General features: G+C 36.2%; 3 protein-coding genes across 3 annotated transcripts in view; 2 read left to right on the top strand and 1 right to left on the bottom strand.

The window, feature by feature from the left end:
• The window catches only part of LOC120636630, a 31550-nt gene that overhangs the window by 7241 nt on the left and 5942 nt on the right, over nt 1–18367 (top strand). The window contains exons 2-13 of the mRNA XM_039908190.1: nt 1748–2378; nt 2697–2751; nt 4061–4161; nt 8823–8901; nt 9564–9726; nt 9820–9981; nt 10836–10895; nt 10981–11120; nt 11874–11924; nt 12198–12201; nt 12393–12543; nt 13250–13534. Coding sequence (XP_039764124.1) covers nt 1751–2378; nt 2697–2751; nt 4061–4161; nt 8823–8901; nt 9564–9726; nt 9820–9981; nt 10836–10895; nt 10981–11120; nt 11874–11924; nt 12198–12201; nt 12393–12543; nt 13250–13534 — 1879 coding nt within the window. The 5' untranslated portion in view covers nt 1748–1750. The remainder of the gene's footprint in view (nt 1–1747; nt 2379–2696; nt 2752–4060; nt 4162–8822; nt 8902–9563; nt 9727–9819; nt 9982–10835; nt 10896–10980; nt 11121–11873; nt 11925–12197; nt 12202–12392; nt 12544–13249; nt 13535–18367) is intronic.
• LOC120636249 lies at nt 5665–7688 on the top strand. The gene is made up of 2 exons (XM_039907637.1): nt 5665–5859; nt 6964–7688. Exons 1-2 carry the CDS (start codon nt 5679–5681, stop codon nt 7668–7670), a joined length of 888 nt encoding a protein of 295 aa, XP_039763571.1. The 5' UTR covers nt 5665–5678; the 3' UTR covers nt 7671–7688.
• Nucleotides 5858–8148, bottom strand: LOC120636248 (protein ALP1-like). Its single transcript, XM_039907636.1, has 2 exons — nt 7703–8148; nt 5858–6903 (listed from the first exon to the last, which is right to left on the bottom strand). Exons 1-2 carry the CDS (start codon nt 7999–8001, stop codon nt 6018–6020), a joined length of 1185 nt encoding a protein of 394 aa, XP_039763570.1. The 5' UTR covers nt 8002–8148; the 3' UTR covers nt 5858–6017.

Genomic DNA, 18367 nt, shown 5'->3' with positions numbered 1-18367 from the left:
GTTTTCCACTTCTGCTTGGTCCATCCATGTTTTATCCCAATAAATTGACATTCGAAAGAAAAAGACAGAAAGAAGTGTAACTATGCAACCGCTTCATAACGTTAATGAGTAAGGGGGAGAGTGTCTAGTCAAGTAAATAACCCCTTTTAGAATTCCCCTTTTAGTTTTTTAATTCATTATTGTTGTTCTCTTTAATAGCTGGCCATAGTATGCTGGGGTAAAGGAATACAAAGCTTATGAGTCTTAGCTGCGGTCTGCTTCAATGCGGCAGTTTGAGTAGTCCATCTAATCGGCACTAATAAACTTCACGTTATCATCATATTTGTCGCTAACTCCCATTTACTTGTCAATAGAGTCGACTAATAACATAATTTGTTATGGTCGATATACTTTGGTGTACATATGCATATTATTATTAATTCATTTTTAAAATTCTACTAAGTGTGAAATTAGTACAGTTACAACAACCAAGTTATTTATTAGGACGGTGTGTTGTCTGTCAGGTATAGAAATGTCTCGACGGACGTAATTAGTGTTTAGCATATTAGATTCTATTGTCTTATTATTGTGTCCTAGATATGTATAGGTAAACAACCCAAATTCGTACTGTGTAGCTGTGTATAGTAATTAACACACAATAGATGTACACAATAGAGTTGTGTTAAGTAATAGTTGTCAAACAGTTTATACATTAACTTTAAAACAATGAACAATTAAATATTTACCTTTGCACTCTTTAGCATAAATAATATTAAAGAAAATGAAGTTTAAAATAATTTCATGCAATAATGCTATGCGAATGCATATGTAATTATTTACGTGGACTTATATTATTTTCTTTTTTCGATCGGTGAAATTTAATCATTGTTAATTATGCACGTATTATTATCGCAGACTGTTACAAGATCCGCTTAAGAATAACTGCGCGTTTGTTATTTTTTATTTGCATATACATCGCGTGCGGATCTAACGGCTTTTTATTTATATAGATTGTTACTTTTTTTTTTGATGCGCTTAAAGTATATAAGACAATTTTAGTAACAATTATAAATGAGACGATATTTAACGTATCCAGTATTCTTAAAACACTATAACTTTCTCTCATGTAGTCAAAAAGTCAAACGTCCATGACTGTTAAGATGTAACAAATACAGTTACACAATACTACTGGTATTGTCTAAATAATGATATAAGACTAAATACCTAATATTGTGTATGGTATTGAGACGAGATTAAAAATTATAATTTAACAAGGGGTTACAATAAATCTAGAGTATATAATATTCTCTTCTTCTTTGACTGAAGAGCTTAGCTCTTTTCGGTGTAGCCCTCTCCCATCTTTTCTGCAAATTTTTTCTCTTGGCCTTTACTCTCTATTTCGTTTAACTACAGAATAATCTATATAACTTTCTATCTCCTTTGATTTAATAATCATAATGGTAAAAGAGCCAGAACTTTTATTTAGTTATCGTTTCAAATTAATATATATGAAAATAAACAAGGATTTTATTATTAGGTATATTAAGTTATTGTGAAATATGCAAAAGTTTAAAGCATACAAAACCATTGTTTTCTAGTTATATTGTTTCTAGTTTTGTATATTTATATCTCAATGCATTTTCACTAAAAACACACAATTAATATTTTGCCTTCAAATTCTAAAATTCCTTGCTAATCATGATGTAAATGAAACACTACCGTAAATTATTAATGGTGTGATTCTTATGAAATTTTCTTTACTACACAGTCCATGAGCAGTAGGACTGGTCCGAATGGCTGTCAGCCACCTTTACCAGGACAATCTGCGTCAACTTGCGAAAATGAGGATGTGACAAACACTGAAAATGTGGAGAAAGAGAAAGATTTCTGCCGGGACTTTATATGGGGGCAGTGTAACAAGGGTGCACAGTGCAAGTACCGCCACGAGCTTGTGTTCGAGGTTATGAAAAAGACTTTAAAGTTCTGTCACGACTTTCAAAATTCGGCTGGATGTTCTCGCGAACTGTGTACATATCTGCACGCCACTAAGGAGGAGCAGAGTTTGTTTAAATCTACCGGGCAACTGCCGCGGGTTTTAGCGGAGCGTCACGCCAACATGTCTGCAGCCGCAGCTGAGACTATCCCCCAGATTGCATTATACATACAAGAGAGTTACGCGGGCCCACCTCCGCCGCCACCGCCACCACCTTTGCCGGCTGTGTCTGCGCCGGCTAGTGTTGCCCCCGCTGCAGCGTTCCCGCGACCGCCCGTCGTGTCGGTTGCGCCAATCGCCCCGCGTCCCGTGATGCCTATTGGACAACCACCGCTGCCGCCGCCGCCGCCGCCGCCACCGACGGTTCCAACTACTTCAGTTCGGCAGCAGGCGCCTGTATTTACAGGTAATTTTCATTTATTTATTTAGTAGTCATTGTGCCTTTATTATTGAGATTGTAAGAAATATAAACCGTAGCTCAAGCAGCAACGCATTGCATAGCAAAAATCCTCTGTTTACGGTGCTCTCCCACTTCACTTAATGAACCTAAAATAAAATGTTTGAAGCAGTGGTGTATGCCTGTTTGTTGCTAGTAATAAATGAGCCACCCACTACAGACATCACATTACACCTTATGTCTGTTATGGCGAATATAACTTACCTTTGCGTATTAATTCGCATAAGTAAGTTATATTCGCCATAACAGTTATTTTTTCTGTTGCAGCACCCCCTCCAACGGCACCTTTTACAATGGCCCATCCACCTCCATCTATACCGGTGTAAGTATAATTGTCATTATGTTATGTAACCATAATCCATCAACTGACAACCTTAACCACTGAGATCTCCTAACTGATATTAGAGATAGGGTCTTGGCCCACCGCACTGTTCCGATGCGGGTTGGCGGGCTGTAAAGATACCATTGACGACCCACTACAAGGCAAGGGTCTCCTCCAAGTGCGGATTGGTACACGCCCTTGGGGAACTTATGGAGAACTTGGCATTCTAATTGCTTAAATTAAATCGCACAACTCCGAAAAGTTAAAGGCTTGTGCCGAGGTTCGAACTCTGTTCTCCCTGGAGGACAGCTGAAGTCTTACCAACAAGACATATGCAGATTTTATTTAAAAAGGTTTTAAATTTATAGGAACTTTAACCTTTTACGCAGCGGAAACTCTGAAGAGAGAAAAAAAACCCGTTATTTTGTGTTCATTGGTGCTGTGCTCTTTTTGATCTTAGCGTGATGCTGATGTAAAGCCTTGCCTTTTGCCTTCATCGAAATATGGGCTATCCAAACTGAAACAATATTTCAAATCGGACCAGCAGTTCCTGAGATCATCGTGTTTATTTATTTATTTATTTATTAGTAATCTAACAGCGATACAAATTTAAGGTTAAGGGTTTATCTTATTACTAAAATAATTCCAAATATAGATTACAAATATAAACAAACTAACTATATATACACTATAGAATAATAACACAATGATGAATAACCTGGCCCGAAGGCTTCTCAGTCACGCGGTTGTGTACAAAGCCTATTTCCTTTAATTTAATTTATTATTTAGCCTAAATCAGACCCTAATCAATCCATTGCCGGTCAACTACCGGGAGAGGGTCCTTACAGATTGAAAAGGTTTGTAGCCGTATTCCGCCACGCTGGCCAACTCTAAGCATGCAGAATTCCTCACGATGTATTCCTTCACTGTTCAAGTAAGTGATATTTAATTGCTTAAGGCTCACTTTACTACGAAAACTTCTCTCTTATGTCCTTTCCTATTTTTTAAAAGTTATAATTGAAAGACCAAAGACATGGCCCACCTGATGGTACAGATAAACCCTGCACAGGGCACCTCCTGCAATATGTGTCCATCAATTTCAGGCGTAGGTTGTTCCTGCCTGTAAGTACAACCAGTGTAGGCAACCACGCCCTTCAGACCGGCAGATATAAGCATGGCGATAGTACTTCCCCGGACGAGCTCTGGCACAAAAAGCTCTACTACTGCCAATTACTACTACTACTATAGTAGTATCACCGCTTTTTGAAACGTGAACGGTGTGGAATATTTCTGTCATTATTATTTTCAGATATGATTCCAGTAAACCACCACCGCCAATAATGCCAGCGCACGCTCAAATAAAAAGTAGCGAACCTACGAAAAGGAAAGCCTCGAATGACGATTCAAATGGTAAGACTATCTAACTATACTTAACATATTTCTTACCAAACACTTATAAGATATTGCGATAAGACGACTCGTTTTTATTATTTCCGACAATTCATTGTTTTTGTAAATAACTATAAATCTACCAATAAAAATTAAGTAAATAGTAATGTATCAATCACATTGAGCCCTCAAATGTATGCTCATCGGTATAAAAAAAAGATATCAAGTTAGAATTAAATAAGTTTTCGATCATTCACAGCATAAGACATCTTAGAATACTACCTGTTGCCCGCGACTTCGTAAGCGTTTGTTTTTAAATCAAATTTCTCGAAAAAAAAACTCGGGTGAACTTTATAAAAATAATTTCTTAAATTAAGTTTCAAAATCGGGTGTAATCCTTTTTGAATGGGGAACGGGTGAATTTTTCACATAATTTTGAGGTTATCTGAATAAAGTGTATTACAAAAGTTGTAGGTCCCTTTATTACCTACAACTATGTCATTTAAGTTTTTTCCATAGGACTTGTAGTTTTGCCGGAAATTGAGATACCCGTTACTAAAAACTCACCCCCTTCCACTTCCCGACCTCAGATCGCCCGTAAATTATTTTTCCTTTTATTTTTGTTATATTCTCGTTCTTTTTTAACGGGTTTCATCCTACTACATTTTTATTTCATTTTTTACCATTTTAAAAATTAGCGGCCCTGGTCTAATAACCCACTTGTTACATCGACCATGTAATAAAACTTTAGAACACAAAAGCTGCGATTGCGACTTAACTATGATAGTAAGATGGAGCTAATAATGAGAATTTTACTTAATTGTTATGTATCATCAATGGTTTTCTCAGTGCACGCCAATTAATAAATTTTATAGCATACTATTTTGCTACTTTGGGTTACATAATTGCAATTTTTGATTATATTTAAGTTGCAGTCTCAGATAGATAGTTTTGTCATAAATCAAATAACGATAACCTTTATTTTAAAACGAATCAACTCAGTCTTGTTCTTCTTTATGCCCCTTTCCATTTACTTTCCATAGTAAGTAAAGTGGTCGGCACAACATGTGTTCTTAAAGCTTGAAGACCAATTATTCGTTTTGGTTTTGGAATATTTTTTACGACCGAACAGCTAGCTGTCTGAACTTCCGGGTATGTTTATGTTGGTGGAATAACTTCTGCTTGAAGAGGTAAAGTTATAATTACCTTTTATTCGCAGTCACTAAGGGCCGCCGTACACGGACTGCTTCAAGCAGTTGAGACCGACTGCTTAAAGCCGCGACCGCGCAGTGAACTATAGTCATTCATTCGCTGCCGTACACACGACTGCTCGAGCAGTCGCGACCGCTTCAAGCCGTCAACTGCATGATGAAATTCCATCGTGCCGTCGACCGCTCGCGAGCGGTTGCGAGGCATACACCGACTGCTCGAGCCGTTGACTGCGCTAGAGCAGTCGACAGCTCTCCGACTTCCCTCTCCCCCCCGCCCTTTGCGGCCTCGCGGCGTCTGTTTTCTCATTTGCCGGCTGTTTTTTGAACATGGAGGGCGTGTGCGATAGTGATGCCCTTATTAGCGCAATTAAAACGCAAGAACTTATTTGGAACTATAAACTTAAGGAACACAGCGACAAAATAAAGAAGAACAATGCATGGGCAATTATTTGTGCCCAAGTAATTGAGAACTTTGATGAAAAACCAGTTGAAGAAAAAAATCAAATCGGTAAGTAAAAAAGTCAGTCATTTAACACACACATTTATTATTTTATTTATTATTAAAAAACAGACTGGTAACAATATAATAGTTGTTTTGCTTCTTATTATATTTTTAATATTTAAAAGAATACAGAGGCTATGTTATACGGACGGCGCCCTTTTGATTTATATCATATTCCATTGCCAATCTAGTTTGCCTTCTTCGCTCACAAAGTAATTAGCAAATTCTTCACGGATTGTTGTTAACATAGGTCCACCTGGACGAACTTGCTGGGTTGAATGTATTATAGAATAAGGAAGACCCTCAAACGTATCCTCAAATTTATTTCCATCTCGTTGTTTTACGTAGTTGTGAAGAACACACGATGATTTTACTATATCCACTGCGAAATCAACGTTGACGTTGAGTGGTCTATGAAAGATCCGCCATTTATTAGCTAATATGCCAAACGTGCATTCAATATATCGCCTCGCACGTGATAACCGATAGTTAAAAATTTTTTTTTTCTCTGGTAAATTCTTGCCACCATATGGACGCATTAAATTTTCCTGCAAGCTAAACGCTTCATCCCCAATAAACACATTCGGTAATAACGGTCCATTTTGTGATATTGCAGAAGGTGGAGGTATATTTAACTTTTTTTCTTGTAACATTTTATATAGACAACTCTCTTCGAAAATAGTCGAGTCAGCGTGCCTTCCATATGAGCCTATATCCACGAAAGTGAACATATGATTACTATCACATACTGCTAGAAGTATTATCGAAAAATAATTTTTATAGTTATAATATGACGATCCACTTTGCGCGGGTTGTATTATTCTAATATGTTTGCCATCAACGGCACCGAGGCAGTTCGGAAACTGAGCATTTTTTTTGAAACCATTTATTATGTCTTTCCATTTATCTTTAGTTAGTTGTTCCATACACATATCCTTCATATGTATCCATATATTTCTGCAAACATCCCTCACTATCTTACCTATTGTTGTTGATGCTATTCTAAAACTATATTGCAAATCCATAAATGTACATCCAGTTGCCAAATACCTGTAAAACATATTTATAAATCAATCAATTATACTAACTTATATTTTTTTGTTGTTACAGCCATGTTAATACAGAAAAAATGGAAAACATTAAGAGATGGATACACCAGATATGCTAAAAAAATTAAACCAAAGAGTGGTTCAGCAGCCCTCAACATTCGGCCATATGCATATTATCAGCAGATGTCTTTTTTAAAGGCAATAATAGAAGATAGACCCGACAAAACAAATAGTTTACAAGAGAGTGAGCACACTGAAATTACGTCCGGAGAAACCGAAAATGGTCAAAATAAAATACCCAGAGAAAGAAACAAAAGAAAATTAACTACTAAAATCACAGATGAGAACGTCTTAATTGAAAAATTATCCAAACGTTTAGATGAAAAAACGCAGAATTCGCGCATTGATAATGAAGATGAAGATAAATTGTTTTTACTATCATTAGTTGGCGAATTCAAAAAAATTAATGAGCATTATAAATTAGATGCTAAGACCGAAATACTTAACGTAGTGAAATACTTTAAAGGGATGACAAATCACACATATCCTTCGAGTTATGGTGACAGGGGATATTCATCGTTTAATGATTATCGTGGACCATGGGGTTATAATACTGGCCCCTCTACCTCTACATCAGTGCCTGGTCCCTCTAGATCAGCAACCGGCCCCTCTACATCAATGGCTGATGACCAAAATTCTCAATTTGAAGACCTTTCATCATGTTCTGTAATGTCCGATGATGTAATTTCCAATATTTTTAATGAATAAAAATTTTAATAATTACTATATATTTTTCTTACCTCAATGTTACTGCTAGTCTTTCTTCAGGTTCGATACTTCTCCTCATAATTGTGTCTTCCCGTTTAATGTGAGACTTTAGTATATTATACAATTCATCAAACGAAGACTTTGACATTCTAAAATAGTTGAAAAATTTTTCTTCATCACTTCTAAGTTCCATAAACAAATGATGGAATTGTCCACGTTGTTCTCTTAATTGCAAAATTGGATGAACCCAAAATTTTCTCTTTTGACGTCGCCGCCGTCGTCTCCGCCTGAGCAGGAGCAGCAAAAGCAGTGCTTCCTCGTCAGAATCCATGACTCGACTGTGGTAGAAAATCAACTGCTCGAGCAGTTGAGTCGTAGCTCGAGCAGTCAACAACCGACAGCTCAAGCAGTCGACGCCGACCGCTCGAGCGGTCCGTGTATTTCACTCAGCCGCTAACTGCTCGAGCAGTCCGTGTACGGCGGCCCTAAGTCTCCATGAGAATCCCCATGATGCTTTCCTCGTACAACTTAAATAAATTGCAAATTTTTACTTTTGAATTTGAATTTTAAATTTGAATTTGACATTATTATTTGCTTACTTGGCCAGAAGCTAGCCGAAATAGGCTAAAAGTTATTTGCTATTAAAGATCATTAATGCCCGTGTACACTAAAACTAGGAAATGCTTAAATCGGATGCGTTGAGAAAATAAAACGATTCACCAACTCTTAGTTGATGATTAACGGTGTGAGGCGCCAAGTAAAGTTACGACACCGTTTCGGCGGCGAACTCGTAAAGTAACACACACACACAGTAACAGGTGAAAAGAAATATAAATTCAGGTTTTTCTAATAAAGGGAAAAATATGAAAATACAAAAACTAAATACCACTTACCACACCTTGTGACAAGGATCATAGACAAGTTAGGCTATGTGTGTTGCCGAGTGAAAATCGTTTGGTGAAAGATAAATTTATGCCTAGAAATCTGCTTTGGTTATTTATCTGCGTTAATTTAGGCAACTCATGCCTTGCTCGTCATTATACATTAACATTATTTTATGATTTTTATAGTTACAATGAATTGAATTTTTTGTTTGTTTGTGTAAATAAAGTATTCTATGCCATTGCTTTCCTATCATATTTTATTTTTCAGTGCGAATCAAAATGAAAAAGGGAGAGGATGAAACAATTGCAGACCAGCTGTGTGAAAATTGTGTGCAAAGGGAACTAAGGTTTGAATATTATTGTGTTTTTCTTCTATCTCACATATTTGAATGCTCTCGAAATCTACAATGAACAATTAATTGTTTGCGAATAATAACGGAAATTTATAAAATGAGACCAACAATTTCAATCTATCAAGTATAGTTTAAAATAACAGGCAAAATTATGTAAAATATAGATCTCTATCTCATGTTATATCTCATAATATTATAGTTATTTGAATAACACTCGCGCGAATGTCAGCGTATGTATAACGGGTATGGTTGAAAATCGATGCAATAAAAAAAATACAAGCGAATCGAGAACCTCCTTCTTTTTTTGTAAATCGTTTAAGAATCATAGAAACAACAATAACATCGTTAACGCCAATCAATTCTTATGACTACTGACCTAATTTCTAAAATGCCGATAATTGGTCTAGTTTCTTTTAAATTTGGTTACCTTAAAGGTGATTTCTTAAAAGCATATTAAATCATAACCTTTTAAGTAAATCACAGAAACTGAGTGAATGTGACTGTATGTTAACGTTTGATGAAATATTATTCATAAAATAGAACCGCCTATACAACAACCATTTATTTTTGTTTGATGTCAAATTTCATTGCCTTTAAATATTTATCAAAAGGCAATGAAAATTGAAATTAATTTTATTGGACAAAATCTTTTTTAGGATCGATGCGATAAAAAAACAATTAGAAGCTATTAATGAAGAGGAGGAATATGGGACTCTTGATTATAAAAAAAAGATTGAGGAGTACCAGAACTTGAAAGAAATATTGAAGTCACTAATCAGCACTGATTTGGTTCAAAAGTTCGTTGAAGAAAATGTAGAGGTAACATACTTCACATTGCTTTATTATTATTCAGAATGCTAAAGTTATTATTGTTATTTCTACTTAATAAGCACTTTACTAATTCTATTATAGGTTGGAGAAAACTCTTACTACATCAAGAGGTACATCAAGGACATAGGACATAGGACGTGCATATGCACGCCACTACTTGCTTGCCTATCGTCGCTTATAACCGATTTTGGTTACAAACTCAAAATCGACTCCCTGCTCCGTTTAACTTCTGTGCCACATACTGCAAGTTGATACTATTGCGTACCTATAGGAGTTATAATGCAAAAATAAATAAACTTTTTATTAGACTGTATAAAATAAAGACCAATTCATGACAAATTGAGGTTATATGACTTACAAGATTATGAAGATTGATAACATTTGATTGATTGGTTTCAATTGATTGACACCAATTAATTCAGTAATGTGCAATGCAAAAAAAAAATTGAAAACTAGCATACGACTCCGATTCGCCGGGCGGTGTGTAATGTTTTGGGAAACTCGTAAACTGACACTTGACAGATGAAAAAAAAAATTTAAAATATGACAATACAAACACTAAATACCACACCTTGTGACCAGAATCATAGACAAGTTAGATTATTTGAGATACCCAGTGAAAATCGATTATTTAAACTGACACAAGACAGGTGATCCACAAGAGTAATGAAAAATTTGATAAAAATAGTCAGTAGTATGATTGGCCTCGAGAAAACGATTTGTAAGGTGAATGTATGCTAAAGAATCTTCGTTGTTACTTACCTAGGCATTGCCTTGTTTGTCGTTAGGGAAAACCGGCATTAGACACTTAAACTACGTTTACTTATTCGAAATCTGTTTTAGAAAATGGTTATGGGTTTAGTACTGCCATAGCATAGTCAAGCCCTTTTATTTGATACCCATATTTAGGGAGTTGTGAGGAAATATTATGTAAATGTCATTTTGTGGCGGTGGCCATCTTGGACCGATTTTCATCAACAGCCAAGAAAACTCCGGATTAATACCGTTTCAAATTACGAAGTTTTATTCGGAGATACGATGCCACAGACCTCTAAATTATTTGTTTTCAAAATGATTTTTTTTTCTATATATTTCAGGGAATCTCTCAAAATCAATCCAATAATAATACTATATTTGATCAAGAACCGTTCAATGCAGTAAGTATTTTCTTGAAAGTATTCTTATTAAATGAATGAAATTACGATCCTATTTCAGTAATAATTGTGGTTTTTTTATTTGTAGGGTGTTTCAACCGTGACCATGTTAATTAAATTTATAAATGGATATATCCGTTTTCTAAATGAATTTTTTGCTATATATTTCAGGGAATCCCTCAAAATCAATCCAATAATACTATATTTGATGAAGAACCGTCAAATGCAGTAAGTATTTTCTTGAAAGTATTCTTATTAAATTAATGAAATTACGATCCCATTTCAGTACTGATTGTGGTTTTTTTTTATTCAATCCAATAATACTATGTACAATCATGGAGCGTTAGCGTCCGTAAGTATTATTTTTAAATGAATTAAATTACCGTCTTGGACCGATGTTCATCAAACCTTTTAAACAAATAAACAAAACACATCGTATTTCCCGAATGGATAAGAGAAAATCGGTTTATCCGTATATAATTTTGCTGTTTTTATTATTATAATTTTCCGATTTGGTTTGATTTTGTTACTGACTACTTTTTTCTGACTGAGCTGCTCTGGAGGAAGGCTTGGGCCGTGGCTTGTGGTAGTCCTACCTACAAAGACGTGCGGCTAAGTGATGTCACGGAGAAACTGTTTAGGGATATGGGTTTAATATAACTGCCAGACCAGTTTAGCCCTTTTATTTGATACTCATATTGAGGGAGTTGTGGAGAAATATTATGTAAACGTCATTATATGGCGGTGGCCATCTTGGACCGATTTTTATCAAACATAGCTAAGAATCCTCCTGACTCCGTTTCCATTGAAATAAAACCAAAATCAATATAGTTTCATTCATTCGGAAAAATGATGCCACAGACACAGTCACGGCTTACTAATTTGCGCCGTTAGTTTGTAAGGCTGTGTGTATTGCCATGTTTATTAAATTTATAAATGGATGTAGCCGTTTCTTAATGAATTTTTTTTTATATATTTCAGGGAGCCCATTAAAATCAATCCAATAATACATTGTTCAATCAAGCAGCGTTAGCGTCAGTAAGTATTTCCTCGAAAGTATTCTTATTAAATGAATTAAATTACGGTACGTCAAACTTATAACAACCCTTAATTTTTTATGCGTCAGGGGGTTAAAAATATAAACATTGACAATATTATTTAGTGAACATTATTCTACCAGTCAAGCCCTATGTTATTCACATTTTGAAGTAGTTATAAGAAAATTTGTAATTGCCATTTTGTGGCGACGGCCATCATGGACTTATTTTCATTAAATTAACCTGTGACTTATTATGCCCTTTGCAGTTTGGTTGCTTGGCCGAAATCGCTAAAAAGCGATTAGGCCGCCAATTATACAACTTTAAATTAATTGTTTGTTGTTTCATGTCAAACCTTGTCGACAATCTCCCTCCCTCCTAACTTGTGACGTAATTTATGGATGGTCCCTTAGCAGAAATACACAGATATTACATTAATATACTATTTTTCTCTTCATTCTAGGTCACGGCACAACAAAAGAGCTTTGATGAATCACTTATTCAAGCTTTATCTTCTTTGGCTGGAGAAAGTAATCCTGTCAAAATAAAACACAATAATAAAAATAACGCATCTCCTGAGATATTGCAAACGTTTTTGGACATTTTACAACAAAGTAAGAGTTACAATAAATACTATTATTAGATTTAAATTGAATATGTTTCATTATCTGAAATCAGCATCATCCTCGTTAATTCCAATGCTAGCAATATATTACCATTCTTAGAACACTACGCTGATCCAGTTTAGTAGTAGTAGAACCTTTTGTGACAGAGCTCGTCCGGGGAAGTACTACCACCATGCTTATTTCTGCCGCTAAGCAGCATTGTAGCATTGCTGTGTTCTGGTCTGAAGCGTGCGGTTGCCGGTGTAATTACAGGCACACGAAACTTAACAATTTCGAATCTCCGCGTTGCGGTTTTGCGTTTTAAGCAAAATAATATTATAATGCTTAAAACGTTGCAACATTGTGAGGTAACCATCAAGCATGGGGGTACGCCATAATGTTTTCCAAGGGGTGTAGAGTCCACCACTCCGCACTGGGCTAGGACCTAAACCCTTTTCACTATGGGACCCATGCCCTGTAGTGGGCCGGTAATAGGTTTACATGATTATGATGATGAGGCTTAATATCTCCGCCTCAGATTGACGGACACAAGGCGGCATGTTGCGGGACGTGTTTATTGCATGCCCCGCGAAGTGTTGCACTGATAGTAGGCGACGGTTTTCCACTTACCATCAGGTGAGCCATCTGCTTGGTCCGTCAATTTGTTACTTTACAATTAAATTATTAACAAGTGAAAAATTATTTTGTCCAATAGTTAATTCAACTGACGAAACAGCGCCTGCAGAAGTGAATACAAGCAACAACGCAAGCTCAAATAATAGTAACATAAGTGACTCCCAACAATACTCGAATAGGCAAGATATACCCGTGTCATCAGTGAGTTCGAGTAGGTTCCCACCGCCGACTGCGCACGGAGTTGCGACATCTCCGGCGTTCTTGCAACCTCAAGTTGCGCCCGCGCCGCCGCCTTACCAGCACTATCAGCCAATGCCGCCAGCAGGGCTTTACTACCCTTCACCCTTCGCAGGCGCCCACACAGGTATGTCAGCTTTAGTATAAAAGTGTAAACGTAAAATCTAGTAGTAGCAGAGCTTTTTGTGACAGAGCTCCTCCGGGGAAGCACTACTGCCATGTCTGTACTGATGCTTCCCTTTTTTACCAGATACTAAGTTCTAATAAAAGTATTATTTTTGTTCATTTATTTGTACACCACAAAAAGAAAAAAAAATGGACACAAAGAGGAAACTTAAAAAGTAGGATACAAAAGGCGGCCTTATCGCTTTGTAGCGATCTCTTACGGGCAACCTTCATCATCTCAACCAATTGACGTCTACTGCTCGACATAGGTTTTTTGTAGGGAGTTCCACAATACACAATCCTGGGCCGTTTGCCTCCAGCGGCTCCCAGCTACTCGCCTGATGTCATCTGTCCACCTCGTTGGGGGCCGACCTACGCTGCGTTTATCGGTGCGGGGTCGCCATTCCAGCACCTTAAGACCCCAACGTCCATCGGTTCTCCGAGCTATGTGCCCCGCCCATTGCCACTTCAGCTTCTCTAGTTCTTCTACGGATCTCCTCATTTCTGATTTGATCACGTAGAGATACTCTTAATCACCATCCCTCTGGTGACTCTAAAACCAACAAATTTTCTTTAAAATAAAAATTACTACTCATAGATTTATGAAATTGTGAAATTCTATTTGGTAAATTCACTGAAGATGTCTTGTAGATAATTGTAGGAATTTAAACTGTATGACTAGTAAGACACACTAGTAAGACAGACTAGTAACACAGACCACCAGGCTGGCTCATTTTGGATTGGTAGACTTCACACTCCCTTGAGAAAATTATGGAGAACTCTCAGGCATGCAGGTTTCCTTACGATGTTTTCCTACAACGTCGAAGTATATCTAATTGCTTAAATTAAAAACTTTAAAATTTATTTGTTTCAAGTAGGCATAGTTTATAAGCACTTCTGAAACACAACAGATCAGCCTGTTGTAGTGACTCTAATACCAGTTAGAATCACTACCAAAAAGAGCAGGCAAGAAAGACAGCAGATTGCTCTTTTTCGACACTCATTTTACAGTTCACAATCTATAGAATTTTACGTATTTTGATAGATGAGAGTGAAGCATCCTTCTTCCAAGGAGCCTTGTCGTTAAGAAATTCATCAATCGTACAGCAACCACGATTTGTTTATATCCACTTTTCGTTCATAAAGAGCAATGTTTAGTAAAAGCGCACATTACTCCGAAAAGTTAGTGGCGGGGATCGAACTCGGTCCCCCCGAAATTGAAGCCAAAGTCTTACCCACCGATCTATCACTACATCACATCATCATATAAACTCGTTACCGGCCCGCTATAGTGCATGGGTCATAATGGAAAGGTATAGGCCGTAGCTCATCACTCTGGCCCAGTGTGGACAGGTGAGCTTCACACGAATTTTATAACATTGTTTTCCTTCACCTTTGAAGCGTAGAAAAGTTAGTGTATGAATGCGTTCTGGGATTCGCGCTCGGCTCCCCGAAATTTAAGCCGCCGAAGTACTTACCACTATACAGTGGCGTGCATAGCCCTTGGACCCAGGGTATGCATAAGGAGTTCAGCACAAACATAAAGTAAAATTTATATTTTAGATATGTCGGTTTATAATCAAATTACTTTACGAAAGTTATATTTTTGATTAATTTAATACTATCGTCTATCTACTGCTAATTGAATAAAAGTACATACCCTGATTTACGTCACAAAATTATGATATACCATTGGGCAGCATTTTCTGAAGACACTGAAGATGATAATATTTTTTTCCAACATGTCTTTAGCGTCTTGATGAAAATTATTAATATCACAATATCCTTTATCATTCCACACTTTACGTATATTGGACAATAAAACAAAAGGAAAGCAAAATAATCGATTGGTGTGTACAAAGCCGCTTAGTCAAGAATAGTTTTCGTAATATTTATTATTTAACATACGTTTTACTTTATCATCTTTTTTGCGGATATTTGTAACATTGGTACACATCTTCCTTTGCGAATGATTTCTAATTTTACGATATAGGGATAGAAATTAAAGTTGTCTCTAAGTACTTTTTCCAGGCACACTGAACCCAAACAAAGACCGCACGAATATGCTTTCATTATAAAATGAATGAATAAACTATAAAATAACGTTAACACATTAAACTATCACTACTCAAACTTTTATAAGTTGCTGAATTTATGCACTTTAACCGTTTATTTATCACCAACGCCATAGAGCATTGTTCGAAGGTAAACAATAATGGCGATTGAATATGCTAATGATAATATTGCACTTTCCAATAATTCCTGCAGGGCTAGCACGGGCAGGAGATATAAATTATATCCCCCGATTATATCCTCTATCAAGGGATATAATTATCTTTTCCCCTTGCCAGAGCACGGCAACAGGGGAGAGGATAAATTTATCCCCGTTTGACATTTCTCGTGGATATATATCCCCCGCCCATAGCATGGGAAGAAATGAAAGGGGAAAGACTATCCTTTTTTGACATTTGAAAGAGACAATTTTATCCCCGTCCTTAGACGTGGGTTTAAAATCCTGTTAACGAATTAAAGTCGAAAAAAACATGTCTCGTGCTTTCTGGGGCTCTTATTATTCAAGTGAAATGGAGAAATCTGAACGAAAATTACACCGGCGATCTATACGTGACGCCAGTAATCCGTTCGAATTTCCCGATGCAGAGTTCCAACACTTGTTTCGGATGGGTAAAAATTATGTGCTGTACTCGTGCGAGGACCTTAAAGAGGCACTAACCACTAAATGCTGTCGATGGACTACCAGTGCACATAAAAGTAAGTTGTTATTAAGTACCTAAAATCACCTTGTGCAAAGACATCATCTATATATGAACATAGGTTTAAAAAAAAGCATGGCTAATCACTTTTTGTCTAGGTTCTCACATCTTTAAGGCTTTTAGCGGACGGTAGTTATCAGCGGGGACAGGTCAAGACCATGGCTGTTGCTCAAACCACAGTCAGCAAATAACTGACCCAAATTACTGGAGCTATTGTCAGTATGTGAGTATATATAGGTACTTACTTCCTAATAATTCTCATTAGTAAATATAAATCCCATCCTGTTCAAAGTGCAGTGATGTGATAACTAGTTTTCACTTTATAGCCGAGTGCCCCTTGTACGTGTTGGTAAGATGGGAACTACAAGGTAAGGATAGAATAAGTGAAGAAGACCTAGCAAACCTCACCTTAGGGGATATTGTTAGGTTCACCACAGAGACTGGTAGGTTTCAGGGGGGACCCTGCCGGGACACCAGTAAAACCTGTGTCTCAAACATGGGGAATAGGGTGGAATGGTCCTTACATAGGACTGATCACCCGTCTGGCAATGGCAGACATCCCCTCATCAAATATAGATATACTTACTTTAATAATAAAATTATTAGTCAGTACTTAGTACTTCAGTATAAGTACATAGCAAAGATATTCAATGCTAGGTACTTTAATTATTTTTCATTTCATTTTAGACTAATGCCAAAGTAGATATTATTCCCGGGAACAGACTCTGGAGATCCACGATAGATGTTCAACTGGTAAAGACAAATTATTTAGATCTAGAGTTTATCAAAAACTTAAACAATCAAGTAAGTTAATAATTTTAAAATATGTTTTACAGATTGTGGTGTGTGTCCATGACCAATTCATATTTATTAACTCTAAAGTAAAATATGAAAAGATACAGCTGTATGAAAGTAGAATCGGACAGTACTACATCTTATGTATGTTTTAAATAAAATGTGCAAACTTTCAAAACTTTACTTATTGTTGCCATTTACTAGTATAAAAGGGAAACAATGCAAATCAAAAAAAGTTACACACCTACCTATATCATTATATTATACTCCTCATAATTACCTAGAAATTACATGCCTAGGATTCTGCTGCATATGTTGTATACGACTAGTCTGGTAAATTATTTATATGAATATACAAAAAACAATGTCTCATTATAAAAAAATTGTTTATTTGAGGAATTAGTACAAAAACTTGGCAGTAGATACTGTATTTAGTAATGAAATATAAGAAAATACAAAAAAAAATGTCTGATAAATTATTTAACATGGGCATGGGTTAGTCATCACGTCGAAATTACAATGTTACAAGGATTGTGCATATATTTCTATTCAACATTTTATTAAAATCTTGGAGAAAATCTGAAAAAGCAAAACAAGTAGGAATTAATTTACATGTTTAAATAACAAAGTAGAATTTATTGGGGACTCAGGCTATGCTCTAGGGCCTTGGATGATGACTCCGGATTTAGAAGCTGCACCAAATAGTTCTGCAGAGAAGTACACAAACTGGCACTGCCAAGTAAGAAACTGTGTGGAAAGGGCCAATAGGTACCTCAAAGACACATTTCGCAGCTTGGGGATTGACTGGGTGCTTCATTACAGTCCCGAAAAAGCATCTCCACTTATATATGCCTGCATAACACTTTATAATATTATGCATCATTATAGGCGTGTATTGTAAATATATACTTTAAATAATATTTAAGTTCCCATAACTTATTATTATTGGGCACATTAATGTTTGGTAATATTATAAAATTATATCTTATAATAATGGTTCCTTATAAATCATTGATCCTGCATTTTCACATACAATTTGCCCTACTAATTTGGGTCAACAGTATTGAGCATAATATAATTTGTATATTTCAGAACTCTAATGGAGCAAATGACAGTAAATTTTGTAAATACGAGCGAAGAACGACATCGGTCATCAAATATGGATCAAACAAGATTGTTAACAGTTGCTCGACAAAAAAGAGAAAGATTTATAAATACATATTTTAATT

The sequence above is a fragment of the Pararge aegeria genome, chromosome Z (genome assembly GCF_905163445.1).
Source record: "Pararge aegeria chromosome Z, ilParAegt1.1, whole genome shotgun sequence".
In the NCBI taxonomy this organism is placed as follows: Eukaryota; Metazoa; Arthropoda; class Insecta; order Lepidoptera; family Nymphalidae; genus Pararge; species Pararge aegeria.
The sequence above is the reverse complement of the archived record's forward strand: the minus strand, read 5'-3'. Positions and strand labels throughout refer to the sequence as shown.